Source organism: Solanum dulcamara, chromosome 6 (genome assembly GCF_947179165.1).
Source record: "Solanum dulcamara chromosome 6, daSolDulc1.2, whole genome shotgun sequence".
Classification (NCBI taxonomy): domain Eukaryota; kingdom Viridiplantae; phylum Streptophyta; class Magnoliopsida; order Solanales; family Solanaceae; genus Solanum; species Solanum dulcamara.
Genome location: NC_077242.1, coordinates 1,775,529 through 1,790,056, shown reverse-complemented (window position 1 = coordinate 1,790,056; position 14,528 = coordinate 1,775,529). Strand labels below are relative to the sequence as shown.

The 14,528-nt window shown below is 32.9% G+C and overlaps 2 protein-coding genes across 2 annotated transcripts; both read right to left on the bottom strand.

The window, feature by feature from the left end:
- Positions 1-1,280: 1,280 nt before the first annotated feature.
- Positions 1,281-5,882, bottom strand: LOC129892614 (organic cation/carnitine transporter 4). Its single transcript, XM_055968198.1, has 2 exons — positions 5,345-5,882; positions 1,281-2,651 (listed from the first exon to the last, which is right to left on the bottom strand). Exons 1-2 carry the CDS (start codon positions 5,760-5,762, stop codon positions 1,483-1,485), a joined length of 1,587 nt encoding a protein of 528 aa, XP_055824173.1. The 5' UTR covers positions 5,763-5,882; the 3' UTR covers positions 1,281-1,482.
- A 1,798-nt stretch (positions 5,883-7,680) lies between these two features.
- Positions 7,681-11,126, bottom strand: LOC129891998 (scarecrow-like protein 21). The gene is made up of 2 exons (XM_055967511.1): positions 10,971-11,126; positions 7,681-9,762 (listed from the first exon to the last, which is right to left on the bottom strand). The coding sequence occupies exon 2, from the start codon at positions 9,675-9,677 to the stop codon at positions 7,929-7,931; it is 1,749 nt and encodes a 582-aa protein (XP_055823486.1). The 5' UTR covers positions 9,678-9,762; positions 10,971-11,126; the 3' UTR covers positions 7,681-7,928.
- Between the last annotated feature and the right edge of the window lie 3,402 nt (positions 11,127-14,528).

Sequence of the window (14,528 nt, the reverse complement as noted above, 5' to 3'; positions counted from 1 at the left end):
GTAAATATTTAGCAACAAAAGTTGTCCATAGTAAGTTTTCTACAAGTATTTTTCTAGTGATACGTGTTCCACATTTCGTTTGTAAAAATCTCATATTTACAAGTTCGATCCACACCTTTATGAATAGTGCAAAAAGAGATAATATAATGAATTTGTTCACCCCGGAATAAAAAAAAGAAGCTCCACACCTTTTTGAATAGTTTTATATATCTTTTGTTCCATTGTGGATTACGGGTTAAGTTTGAACGCGGTCAATCTCGGAACCAATTTATACTCAACGTTGCCCTTGACGCGGTTATCGAAATGCCTTCCTGTTTGTTAACCGCATTACTGATCGACAGGTTCGGTCGAAAGCCGTTAGCGGTAGGGACAATGTGGTTCAGCGGAATATTCTGCTTAGCCGGAAGCTTGTTGAAGAGTACTGACATGGCATCGAGAGTGGTTCGGATGGTGTGCGGATTGTTAGGGATATTTGGTATCGATGCTACTTACAATTTGACGTCCGTGTATTTCATGGAGTTGTTTCCTGACTGTGGTGAGAAATGCTGCGTTGCAATTGTGGCCCATTGTGGCCCCCATTGTTGGGGTTTTAGGGGGCAGCGTGCCGTTTGCTGTGTTTGCGGCCTGCGGTATTGTTGGAGGATTTTTAGTAATATATTTACCAGAGACGTTAAATAACCCACTTTATGATACCATAGACAGAATGCAAGAAGCTGAAGCAAAACTCGAGTTGGTAGCTTAAATGGTTAGTTGGGAGCTTGTTTAGATTGATTGAATAAAAGTAGTTTTTAAACATTTGTTGAAGTGTTTAGAGCCGAGCGAGGATGGCTTGGTAAGCGAGCAATTCGTTATGTGGGCGTCAACTCCAAGTTCCTTAGATTGATTGAATAAAAGTAGCTTTTAAACATTTGTTGAAGTGTTTAGAGCTGAACACAGTACAATAAGATTTTCATTCGAAATACTGTTGATAAATACTATATTCTGTTCAAATAATTATAGTACAATAAGATTTTCATTCTAAATTGATTTCTACACAAGTTAATTTATGTTTCAAAGACACTGCATTAATTTAACCTGCTAATCTCACCTTGTTTGTTCTGTATAAATGTCATAAATCTACACACATTTTCTATTGTTTGGGTGCTTTTTTTGTTTGACACTCATATACTGATCCAATGATTGAATTTATTTAGTCAATGTCTTGGATACCAATGGTAATAATATTGCATGTTTTTCCCTTGGTCACACTCTCCATTATAAATAAAAAGTAACACGGGATGTAACATGGTGATTGATTCTTCTTGGAAGATATTATAATGTTATGTAATTTTTACGCTACTCGCCATAGGGCAAAATTTCGAGCTTGCCCTATTACTCTGTGACAAGTAATCCTCTTAGTACAATTCAAAAGTAGTTCTCCCAACATCAAGTTACATTCACCAACTAAAAAATAAACAAAAAAAGTTCTCAAAAACCAGCAAATTAAGATATAATGCTTGGTTTCTCTGCTTCAGCTTCTTCCATTCCAGCCATTGTATCATATAACGGCCTGTTTAAAGTCTCTGGCAAGTACATTACCAATAAGCCTCCAGCAATTCCACAAACCGCAAACACAAAAAATGGTATCCCACCCCCTAAAACAACCACTAGGGGCGCCAAAATCGCCCCCATCTGGGATGCCTGCGTTGCACATCCCAACGCAGCATTCCTCACCACGGTGGGAAACAACTCCATCGAATACACGAATAATAAATTGTAAGTCCCCGCCATTCCAAAAATCCCTAGCACTCCACACACCATCCGAACCACCTTCCACATACCATCACCCTTCGCTAAGCTTCCGGCTAGGCAGAAAATACCGCTGAACCACATAGTCCATATCGCTAACGGCTTTCTACCGAGCTTGTCCAACACTAATGCAGTTAATAAATAGGCAGGCATTTCAGCGACCGCGTTAAGGGCAACGTTGAGGTAAAGGTTGGTCCCGAGGTTCACAGCATTCAGACTTAACCCGTAATAGACAACTGAGCAAAGGAAGTTAATCACCACAGCTAAAAATAACCGGAATCGAGTCAAAGGAAGCCTCAATACATCTAATAGGGATCCGTTTGGCGCTTCCCTAGATTCGGATTGAGAATTAGGACCGTCATCATTCACTTCATTATCGAGGGCGAGAACAACGCCATCGGGTAGGTGTTTACCGTTGGACTTGGCAATTTTGTGCATGATCTTCATGGCTTCGTCCACTTTCCCCCTAACGAGGCACCAACGAGGTGACTCGTGGATGAAAGGCAGTACTAAGATAACGAATATAACAGATGGGACCGATGAAGCAATGTAGAGAGATCGCCACGTTTGGAAGAAATATGCAATGGCGGATAACGCGGCTATTCCGATTGAGAAAAAATAAAAAGTGGACATTCCAGCTACGCCACGCCAGGATTGGCCAATGGGTTCAGTAGCAAGAACAAAAGCACAAAGGCCAGTCCCGCCCGTGCTGAAACCGGAGAGAAGGCGGAATAAGGTATAAGTCCAATAATCCGAAGAAAATGCAGTTAAACAACCAAAGATTGCATTCAAAATGCAAACTATAGTGAAGGAGCCTTTTCTTCCCAGTTTGGAATCTGATAGATGTCCAAATACTCCAGCACCTGAAAATTATTAATTTGGAAGTTTTACAAAATTTTCTTAACATTACTAAGTCAGCATATTAACTATCGATCAAGTTCTAACACAAATACTCGTTTTTTGTTTTACTTTTTTTATATCTCCGCCCGTAGTTAATCTGTCTGTTTCATACTTACACGATGTATAATTACATCAGCATATCTTTAAGAATAAAATAAAATAAAAATAAAAAGAAATAACATGGAAAAAGGTTACTCCTAATTTGTTTTGTTCAAGTCTTCTCTTTAAATTTCCCTTCTATATATAGTTATCGGAGAAGTAACTTTCGTACTATTTAAAACACATTTCACAAAGATTATGGGTATATGTGAAAGTTTTTCACGTTCGATTAATCAAAACTTTTGAAATATATTATTTTTAAGAAAATAAACCTCTCAAAAATAATATCTTTAATAAAAGTAAAAAAATAATTTTCCCAAGTAAATATTCCACACAAATTTTCTTCTCCCTATACTCCCCAATATTTATCTCAATTATATATAATATATTTGGTGGTGCATCATACAACAATTCTGGATGTTAATCTAACACGTGTCATAATGCATGGAAAAATAAACGTGTCATACAAAGTAAGGGGAGCTTTAAATTAATATTAAATAAATGGACAACAAGTCAAAAGAAGCTGCTTTCATCATATGACAGTTTTGATAAGGATGCTTTTCTGGATCACAACAATACAGTAATAATAATAGTGATATTTAATAATTTATTTTTCCAGAAGATGAAGTGATTCTGGCTAAGTAACATGACAATAATATGCTTTTTCTGGTCCATACGTATATTTTATTTTGAGTAATAAATAATAATTAATGTAACTCGAGGACACCTAACATTCATTGTTCCAGAGTTATCTTTCTTATTCTTGATAATAAGTTATTGAGGGAAAACAAAAACAGCCTATTTTAATACTATTCTAATCCATATTTTTCTTTTTAACTTAGTTAAAATGATTAAATTTTATTAAACTTTTTAATCCTTAGTTAAAGACACTAATAATATAACTTACTTTAAATCATAAATTTTAATCACTTTCTTTCTAAATCTATGTGCTTAGTTAAAGACAGATTTATATACAATTTACAATAATTTTCATCTCACAAACTAATTTTTATGGTCAAACTAAATCTTAAATATATTTTTGTGATACTAATTTCGGTTCATAATGTACCACCCAAGTCAGAATTCACCAAATATTAAACCTTCATCTTAAACATATGATTTTGAACGATAGTTAATTAAACAAATTAATTTTTAAAATTGAATTAAATCCGATGTACCACCCAAGTCAGAATTCACCAAATATTAAACTCACACTAGGAACGACGGAAAATACGGATCGGGGCAGCATATTCTTTAATATTCAAATTTGTGGGAAGTAAGAAAAAGGATATTCTAATACTGACCTAAAAGTATATACTATTTCTATGTATCTTTCAGTTGTCAGGTTTATCCTAACTTTTCTTCTTTTTTTAAATTTGCCCACAATCACGGGCTTTGTTCATACATATCGCTATTGTTTTAGTTTGTGTTGACCAGAAACCGCAACAAGGTCATTCATAAATATTAAAAATTTTCATAAATTATATAAAAGATGTAGATCATATTAAGCAAGTTTTATATCGACGAACTTCATCGAAAAGAAACAAGAAGGGAATTCCAAAGTGAGTCGGTCGTCTCAATATATAATATTATCCTTATATTTAATTACTTATACGTGAATTATTGACAATTCGTTAGCAAACAAAGATTTGGACGCAATCCTTGTACTTTTTTCTAACATTAGATCCCAAAAAAATAATTCCAACGAATAGAAACACATGCATCCTCGTCAACTTTGTACAAACTGATAAAATAAACGACAAAATTCCAAAGATAGAGATGCATGTTGTTATGGTAAAATAGAGATGCCAAAAATATTCTGCAAAATAAATAGGTAATCTATGTGAGGTGTAGCCGTATAGAGAATATATAATATGTGGCTACGCATCACTGTGGAGCACATAAAAGAAGCATATATTGTGAAACAGGTATTATATACCATATTAACATTTGTCTACGTATATTCCAGTTTAATTTTTAAATAGACTGAATTAAAATAATTTCAATTATAGAAGTTATCCGTCAAACCTAAACTAGTTAGGTGGATTATAATTATATGGACTTTTTGCCACTACTCACTACTCACTACTAAGAAATTGCACCTCCAATGACTTCTACACTTTATGATATGTTGTCCTAATCGTAAAAGAAGGTTGGAAAATAAACTCTTTATGTTAATTTAATCTTTAATTCTACGTACTTCTAATCACTCTATATTTCAATTTGTTTGTTTTATTTTTAATTTTAATTTCTTTCAAAAAATAATTTTTTTTCTTGTTTAATTCTTTAGTTCAAAATCACATTTTTTTATTATATATTTTTATATTATGCGTCAAGTTAAAACATTGGCGTAGCTGAAACATAGTTCAGAGTGATCAGTCGAATACTTTTTATCAAAAAATTATATTATATACATAAAAAAGTATACGAAACATATCAGTTAAAAATTATTTTTCATACATATATATTTAATTTTAAATATTCTTAATAAAATTTCTAACTTCACTGTCGACTTAAAATTCAACAAACAAATTGAACGAAGAGATTAGAAACGTACCGATCATGCAGCCAGCGAAAAATAAGGATTGGATAAGCCCAACTTTATATTTCTGTCCACAAATTAATCCAAACTCCGAAACCGTAGAACTTGCAGCTCCACCGGTCCATTCCCACGAACCCGATTCAAGGCCGCACACACTTTTCCCAGTCGAGTCGCACCGGTTTGTCGAACACTGCCAGCCCGGTTCACGATCGGCAAAAATCATAACCATAGTGTGAATCCCTTCTAGAGCCCAAGCAAAGCTCGTTAATACAAAATGTCTAAATTGCCACCAACCAAAATCGCCGCAGTATTTTTCCAACATTTGATCCATTGTTACTTTTTTTGGTTTTGAATATCCGTCGGCAATAAGCGGTGACCGAAGGTCACCGTCTCCGTCGTGCAGATTTTGATCTACCGACGACGATTTTGACATTTTTTTATTTTTTTTCGTGGGTGGTGCGGCGGGTGTGGGTGGGGGGGATTGGCGGCTATATTTGTGTTTTTTGTGAGTTGCAGGTTTGTTGGTGAGAAGGGTAAAGAAAGGAGTAGCCCTCTCTTTTTTATAGTGTTGTTTTAAAATTGACATTTTAATTAAATTTTGTTCATTTTAAATCTCTCAAATAAAATAAAAATTAATGTCAATTTTAAAAAATTATTTATAAGTTCCGCCTTTTTTAATTTACACACAAATAGTTAAAGAAGCTGGCTTCCACCTACAGCTTCAGAGGATAGAAGTCGCTTTTAGCGAAGCAATTATTTTTATTTAAAACAAATATTACAGCTCACAAAGTTAACTTGTCAGGATCACTTCGACCCTCTTTTTACATGAGTTAATAAAAATAAAAAGAAATGTGTTTTATAAAAATATTCATTATGAGCGTCATAATTTTATGGCGGTAACAGGGTCCATTATTGAAAAATTACATTATTATATGTTAAATTTTTTTATTTTATATGTCTGTGTATTTTTTTTTTTATTATAATACTTTTTAATAAACATTTTCACTCGCTACTTATACGTAGAGTATCATTTTAAAAATACTATTTGCTCTTTTGACCAATTTTACATTGTTCTTCGAAACAAATTAAATCTACTATTGATCTTATCATGTTGCTTCATAAATATTATTAACATATTCGTATTGGTTTAGTAGTTAATAAAATGATTATAGTTTCATATTTTCCAAAGCGTTAGCAGAAAAAAAAAAGGAAAAAAACTGTCCAAAATCACCTTAATTAGTCTCTCAAATAATCCAACTGGCAAGTGGCAATTACGCTCGTTAATTATATTTGGTTCCTGTTTGAATTTGGATACAAATCTAGCCGTTAATTTTAGGTAATTTATATGAATCTTTTTATTGGAGAATGATTAATATACACTAAATATATACTAATTTCCTTTTTAAGTATTGAAACAGAATGTGACAAATGAGGAAAACCATTATGAAGGGGGGAATTTGAGTAATATTTTTAACAAACATGAAGATATGCATCTTAATTACTTCAGTTATGGAGCTGGAAGTTTTGGTGGAACTACCATAATTGGACCCTGCAAAGGATTTGGTCTTACAAAGCATTCTGCCATACAGATATACTTTTAGATATTGTTTTGACCCCCTAAATATGTTCTGACATTTTTATTTCGCCATTGTACCTATTAAACACTTTAACATGTCAAATTTGTGTATATTAAACACCTTATGTTGACATGTCAAGTGACGTGTTTCTGACCTCTTAATTACCAGCGCATAAATATACTAAATTACTCTTTATTAACACTAATGAGATTAATTGGTGTAGAATTCGAACAAGTGAGGTTCTTCACAATAGGGGCAGAAAGGTGATTGTGTTGACTGTTGATCAATGATAATATTTATGGATGTTACCCGGGAAAAAAAAATCTATGTCAAAAATATCTCATGCGATATGTAAATTTATTTTTATTTTGTGAGATACATTAAAAAAAATATATATATATCATACAAACACACGAAAGAACTGGCATGCCAATTGGGCCTTTCATTTGTTTTTATAGTTCCCAATGATAATGTTAAATATTGTGTCTCTTTGGCATTTTCTACACCCTCTTAGGAAAGAGCCCAACTCATCATCTGTTTTGGTCTTAGGGTTTGCACAACTTTAAAATGCGCCATTATAGTCTAAGATTTACTCTCTTATATATCCAACATATCTCTCGTGTTTTGTTGATGCGAAATTTGCTTAAAATGTAACAAACTCTTATCTTGTTTTTGTTAGGCCCTATAATGTTTTTTTATCTGTTCCATTAAAACTTTCGGTGCCATATCCCTGAAGATTGTGCAGGAAAAATTCCAAACCAAGGGACAAATAGATGAACATAATGAGAGATGTCTATAAACAATAGTTTGTGATACAAGAAATGATCTATGCAACAGTGAAACTACATGACATGCCAGAAAGGCTATTTCATCTGCTTCCCTACTTAATGAACTACAAACTGGTTATTTGCTAGAACTAGCTCTTCCCCGGACCCAGACACCGCACATAGTGGGAGCTTAATGTACCGGCTGCCATTTTTTTTTAGCTCTTTAACATCTGTCACGTAATTTTCTTTTTTCCTTCAGTGCCAAGCAGATGCAGAGATTAGGTTCCTCTCCTTCCATCCCAACAACATAGCCCCATCTTTCTCCACCAGTGTATAATGCTCTGAGTAGCACCTCATGAGGCTCTTTATCACTGAATTTACGTAAGAACTCAGAGGATACTGGTGAAAACCTGCCATTGTGAACCTCAATTTCCATTTGCCTAATAGCTCGTGGCGTTCCACCCTTTCCTTGCCCTCACATGCTATGACATTAACTATATCCCTTGCCAAACAATGCTGCTCCACGCTGACCCTCTCCTTCCTGTCCCTTTCTAACGTCACATCTATGGACTCGAACATTGCAGAATAGTAGTCTAAAGCTTCTAGAAATCGAGGGAAAAAGGGGGCTGTGTTTGTGTTTGATTCTTGTTCCACCAAAGTGACCACCTTGGGAGAAAATGATTTCACCATCCTGAGAAGCTCATCCCTTGGATTAGTCACGTCAACACTCTCATCAGGTGTGTGGTGAAGTGTCAAAGGGAAGTTTACTGCCAGAGCCTCACCAGGCCTCACATCAAGCATATTCCTGGTGACTTCAGGAGCGAAAACTGGCACTGCATGAAACTCAACCGGAATGTTGAATTTCTCAGATATTGCTGCGAGCTTTTTTCCCACCGCTGTCAATCCATCTCCTCGGGCATATTTTGAAACTGGATCATCAATACCTGTAATACGTACATAAGGGGCACCGCTAGGCCTGGCAGCAAGAGCTTGAAGAAGAGTCATCCATTGAGTCCCTTGTGCAATTTGGAAGTCTATAATATGAATACGATTTTCATTTCTACAGACATCTGCTATTGCACCATTCGCAGCCATGTAACCGAACTTTAGATAAGGGCATATCTCATATAGGATATGCATGTAGGAAAGCAAGTCCCTGCCAGCTGGTTCCTTACACCTGAGAGCCCTATAAATGTTGGTTCCGGATGCTTCTTTTCTTGCTACAAGCCCTTCTACGATGTAAGCACCGAGACGCTGGATTGGATCTCCAGTAATGGACACAGCGCTTCTTGCCTTGGCAATCAATTTTTCAAAATCATCCAAGTTGTTCTCAGCAAGAGCTCTGGCACACATGATAAGCAGCTGCTTTAGGTTGCCAATGGGAATTCCCTGCAACGGAAAATCCTCCATTGCTTTGTGCCGCTTCTCACTTTGAATTATGTTGCCTGATATGCCAAAGACGGAAACATATGATGGCTGTGTTTCAATTCGACGCGAAACCTGGCCATCTTGGTTCCACATCCCGGAACTCTGACCTGATGCTTGTGGCTGCTGAATTTCCCCTGCCGAGGGGCTGGATGTTGTGACTTCTTCTGGCCCCATTAAAGCGGTCTCCAATTGCAGCAGAGCATGTTTCATGTTGTGACTGTGATTTGCATACTGGAGTAAGGAAGTTTCACCAGAATAAACCAGTAGACTGTTATGGTGGAAATCTGAAGAGGGGCTAGGCCTACAGAAATAATGATTAAAATCCCGCAAGGAATTATTGGAAGGACTAGTCCCTGAAATATTTTCAGTAGAGCTGTGCTGCTCCAGGCTATCACTTAAAGTGGTAGGGGTACCAGGATCAAAATAGTTTACAAATGGAGAATTTGGAGAATTTCCCGAATCAAATTTCAATGTTCCCAACAGCCTATTAGGTATCGAAGGAGTAGTAGTCTTAGAGTAAGAATATGACAAATTCGCATCAGTCACACCATATCCATACAGCTGGTGTGATTCCATACTATATGGCTATCATTAGCTTCTCTAAGCACAAATCGTTCCCAGTACGCACACTTTAACAGTTAGTATCTGTTAAAATATCAACCTGCAAAAGATACAAACAAGCATATATCAGTTTGCCAGCCCTCGTTGATCGAAAAACAGGGTTTTATAACGAATTAGAGAAGCAGAAAATACAAATTCAAGCACACAGAGAACATCATGTTGCACAATTTTATAAGGCAAAATATGATATTCTATCATGTGATATTAACAACAGTATGTAACACTTTCAGTAAATGAGATTGCAATATGAGAACCTTTTTATGTGTAGCGACAAATAGATTGAAATCACAAGTTCACAACCATGATCCTTAGGATTTTCAAAACATAACAGATACACTCCAACATACTGAGTATAATCCGACAAGTGAGACATCTACACCCCTTGAAGACATAAATAATTAGATACAATATACACTTTCTACCCTACCATAACCTCCATCTCCACTCTCCTCCCAAAGAACCTAAAAAGTATGCTGCCTTGGACACCACCGTTATAATAATAATTATATATAAAAAAAAAAACTTCAAAAGTTGTGTCAAAACTAATACTCCCTCCGTTCAAAAAAGAAGGAGACTATTTCCTTGTTACTCAATTCCAGAAATTGACACTTTTTTTCTTAATTTTATAAATAATTTAACTTCAACTTTGCATTTACCTCTAATAATAAATCTTTATAGCTACACAAACATTTCAACATGTTTAAATTCATTAAGTTTCAAAAATCTTATAACTCACTATGTCAATTTGGAGGAAGTAGCTCATACTCTAAAGTAACTGAAAATTTTCATTTATGACTTTGAAATATAATAAAACTAAAAAAGAAACGTTTTAGCAGGGAAACCTTACTAAGCTACGATCAGTGGTGAAGCTAGTGCGTAACACGGGGTTTGGCCGAATCTAATAGCTTTAGTTAATAGTTCAAATAGTAACTTTCTTTAAGAAATCCGTTAAATATGTACAAAGTATTTAGTTTGAAATCAAATAACTTTTCTTTTAAAAAAACAACTAAAATCTCGAATTCATGAGTTTTAAATCCTGATTCCGCCTCTAACTACAATATTCATGTCAAATTCAGTCTCGATTCAGCGAAACCTCATACGTGAATGTTATTTTAATAACTAAGTTGGTTGACTAATGGAACTTTCAGATAAGTTCGATTCTCCACCTCGTAATTAAGAAAACAAACACTTGAATTTCTGGTGTTTGTGTTGGAAAAATGAAAGGAGGAAATTGAGAATGAAGAATACCTGGTAAAATTTAGGGAGAAGGGGAAACGCAAACTCGAAATTCTTCAAAATCAGCTAACCCTATTATTTAATATCTTGAGATATAGAAAGAATAATTGAGCAACAAAATGTGAAATTGCTTGTTTTTATTTATATTTATAAAGGGGAAAGAAGTTGAATTTTAACAGGGAGAGCTGACCCTTTGATTAAGTAATTTTGAATGGAGTATTAATAGGGTTGAATTTGACGGAAGCACTGACGGAATATTTTTAACGGAAGGTTTCGCCGACGACTAATTTCAACAATTGCAGAATGTTTCTCACACTCACGCGCTCTTTTACTGTGTACAAAACACGATTTCCCTGATTAATTATTTTATCCTAAATAAACTGTAAAATTTTACACATGTATTAGTTGAGATTAATGTGTAAAAACTAAAAGCTATGATTTATCTTCAATAACTGCATAAATATCTTTTCTAAAATTTGAGTCGAAAATATCTTCTTTTTTTCCCGCAAATTATGTGATATATATATATATTTTTTTAGTCGATCCTAAAATGAATGACATATTTTTATATTTAGAAATAATTTAATTTTAAAATTCACATTCATCCTTAACGTGATGATTTAGATCACACAAATATCTATGACTTATTTTAGACCACAAGTTTTAAAAAAATTCTTAAATTTCCTATCAAGTCAATCAATATCACATAAATTAGAACATGGAATAATTATCGTATATGTTCAATAAAAAAAGATTATAGTACTTGTAGTTTAAATGATTAAATAAAAATTTTGAGATCTTTATCTAGATTTAACTCTATAACATTCAGTTCTTCTATAATTTAGAATACTTATTACATTAAACATCATTTTTTTTTTATGTAAACGCACAAATTGAAAGTTAGATTTCCATATGTTGATAGAAAGCGTTTTATTTTTAATATAAATTTAATTAAATTTTAATAGGAGTATCACAGTTGGGATAAATAAACATAGTTTGAAGAGAGATGCAGGTGGTTATGATAGGAGGTGACAATCACGTGTGAGGCAACATGACAATATGCTCCCGCCCACTGTATGGAGCTAGCTGAATAATTTCTCCAAGTGTTTAATTCAGCCAACACACAATGACCAATTAAAAACAATGGGTTAGCTATTAAATTATTTTTTCACATTTCATATTCAGTATCCATAGTAAAATTTAATTAAATTCGCATTGAAAATTCTACATTAGGAGGTAAATCAATTCCTAATAATGACGATTTTATATCTAAGAGAATTTGATTTCAAAATTTTTAATTAAGAATAAAATAATATTTATCACTTTATTACAAATATTGTGCCTCGTTAAATTGTTTTATTTGATGACACATATATTTTTGACCACTTGGCGCGTTACGCGTTTTAGCTGACTTTGATATTATGGGTCTTCTGCAAAGATTATTTTGTTTTTTGGTCTTCAGGACCTGAATATGCCAACTTGATTTTACCATCACTTTTACCTATGCACCTTTCTTTGGACGCACACGTGACATTTCCAACGTCCTCCGTTTAATAATGCCTCCTAGTAAGAAAGAAAGAAAGAAAAAGAAGTTAAATGGACCAAAATAATACATGAAAATGAAGAGAAATGAAAAAAAAAAATCCTTTTAATAAGGCTCTTATCGGTAAGGGAAAGTAAGACTATGTTTATCTATAAAATTATTTTAAATTATAAATTTTATAAATATTCTTTTTTTAAAAATTTCATATATGATCAGATTAATGTCAGATACATGCATGAGAGGTGTGACAAATTTATTTTGAGAGAAATGAATTGATCCTACAGATAATGAAATTATAATCTCTATATATCTTTTTCAAAAATAAAAATTCCTCGCTATTTGCTCGTTCATTCTCTTTTTACGTTATATTAAGTAGCATGTGCAATGATTAATTAGAAATTTAAGTTTGATATGTTTATTAAGTATATTATAATTTTAGAACTAAAATTTAGAATTTAAATTTTATCAAAAAATTAGATTCAATTAAATTCATTAGAGGAAATTGCATTCGTTTAAACTCTAGTAACAGAGAATGTGTGTCACATAGAAATAGTGTGTCTAGTAATATTCTAGTTTCATTAATTTCCTCTAAAAGAAAAAAACAACAACAAAGATTTCTTCTAACGTTTAAAATAAGTTAAAAGTGCATTTGGATGTACAATAATTAAACGATGATTAATCCACTACTCCCTCTACCTTATTTCACGTGGCATCTTTTATTTTTTTATCGATTTCAAATCAATATTATTTTATTATAATTAGAAATAATATAATTTTAATTTTTTATATATATTTTATAAAATAATTTAAACTATAAAATTTAAAATAAAAAAAAATGAAATTATGTTACAAGTTAAACAATGTCACATGAAATATAACGGAGGAAATAATAATTAAGTAAGTAGTGAATTTATGTTTGTTAATGAATGATGATCTCCACTAAAAAAAAAGGAATAAAATGATGGGATTGGTGATTCGAATTCCTCTTTAAAATAATGAAAAGAAATGATTAACTTTCTGTGACGGCCACTATGATGGACGTGCTCGTGTAGATTGAGCAAGAAATCTTCAAAATGAAAAGTTTTGAATTCGATATTATTTGCATATATTTCTTAATTGAGTTGATTGCACGATGTTTGATTTGTGCGATTTATATTTTATGTGTTATTTATGAGCTAGAGGTGGGCTTTTTTCATATACCGCATCTAAAAAATAGTAATTACAGGTCTTGATGACTCATAAAACCTTTATGTTATGCGTATCCAAGATAAGACCCTTTTGGGGGAAAATGAAATTTAATTTGATGGAATGGTAAGTATATTTTTTATTATTAATCAAAAAATTTGTATTTTTGATAACGAATATCGAGTTTAAGTTTAAAATATGAAATCGTCTTTAATATAAAAGTTTTTATCATTGACATAAACTTTTTTAGCGTGAATATAAATTTATCAAATCTCAATATAAATAACAAATATACCAAAGGAGAAAACAAAAAAAGAAACCTGATTCTCTTATGGTATAAAGCTACACATGATCTAATTGTTAGGCAACTTCCCCCCTTTTTCTTCTATCTGCATTTTTACTAATTATGACCAAATACATATCATTCTTCCTAATGTTGATCTAATATAATGTTCTTATGGATTCTCACAAGGAAAACCTTTTATTAACTAGGCATCATAGTGTAAAATATTCCTAAAGTATTGTGTGACATGTTATTAGGCCAATAAACATTTCTAGAATAACTATTCAATAATTTGGGAACTTTGGAGTATTTTCAATTTTCATAGTACAATATCGAAATACTATGCATTTAGGGGTTTGGTAGTTGGTCAGAGTTATGTATGGATTAGTTATAATAGAAATTTGTATATTATTTTATGCAAAGTTTATTTATTTGAAATCAAACCTTTAACTTGTGTCAAGAAGTATTGTCAACAATTGTGTATATATATTTATTAAATCAAATTTTGACTTATATATATAATATAATTTTTTGATGAAAAAGTATCGCTTGACACCCC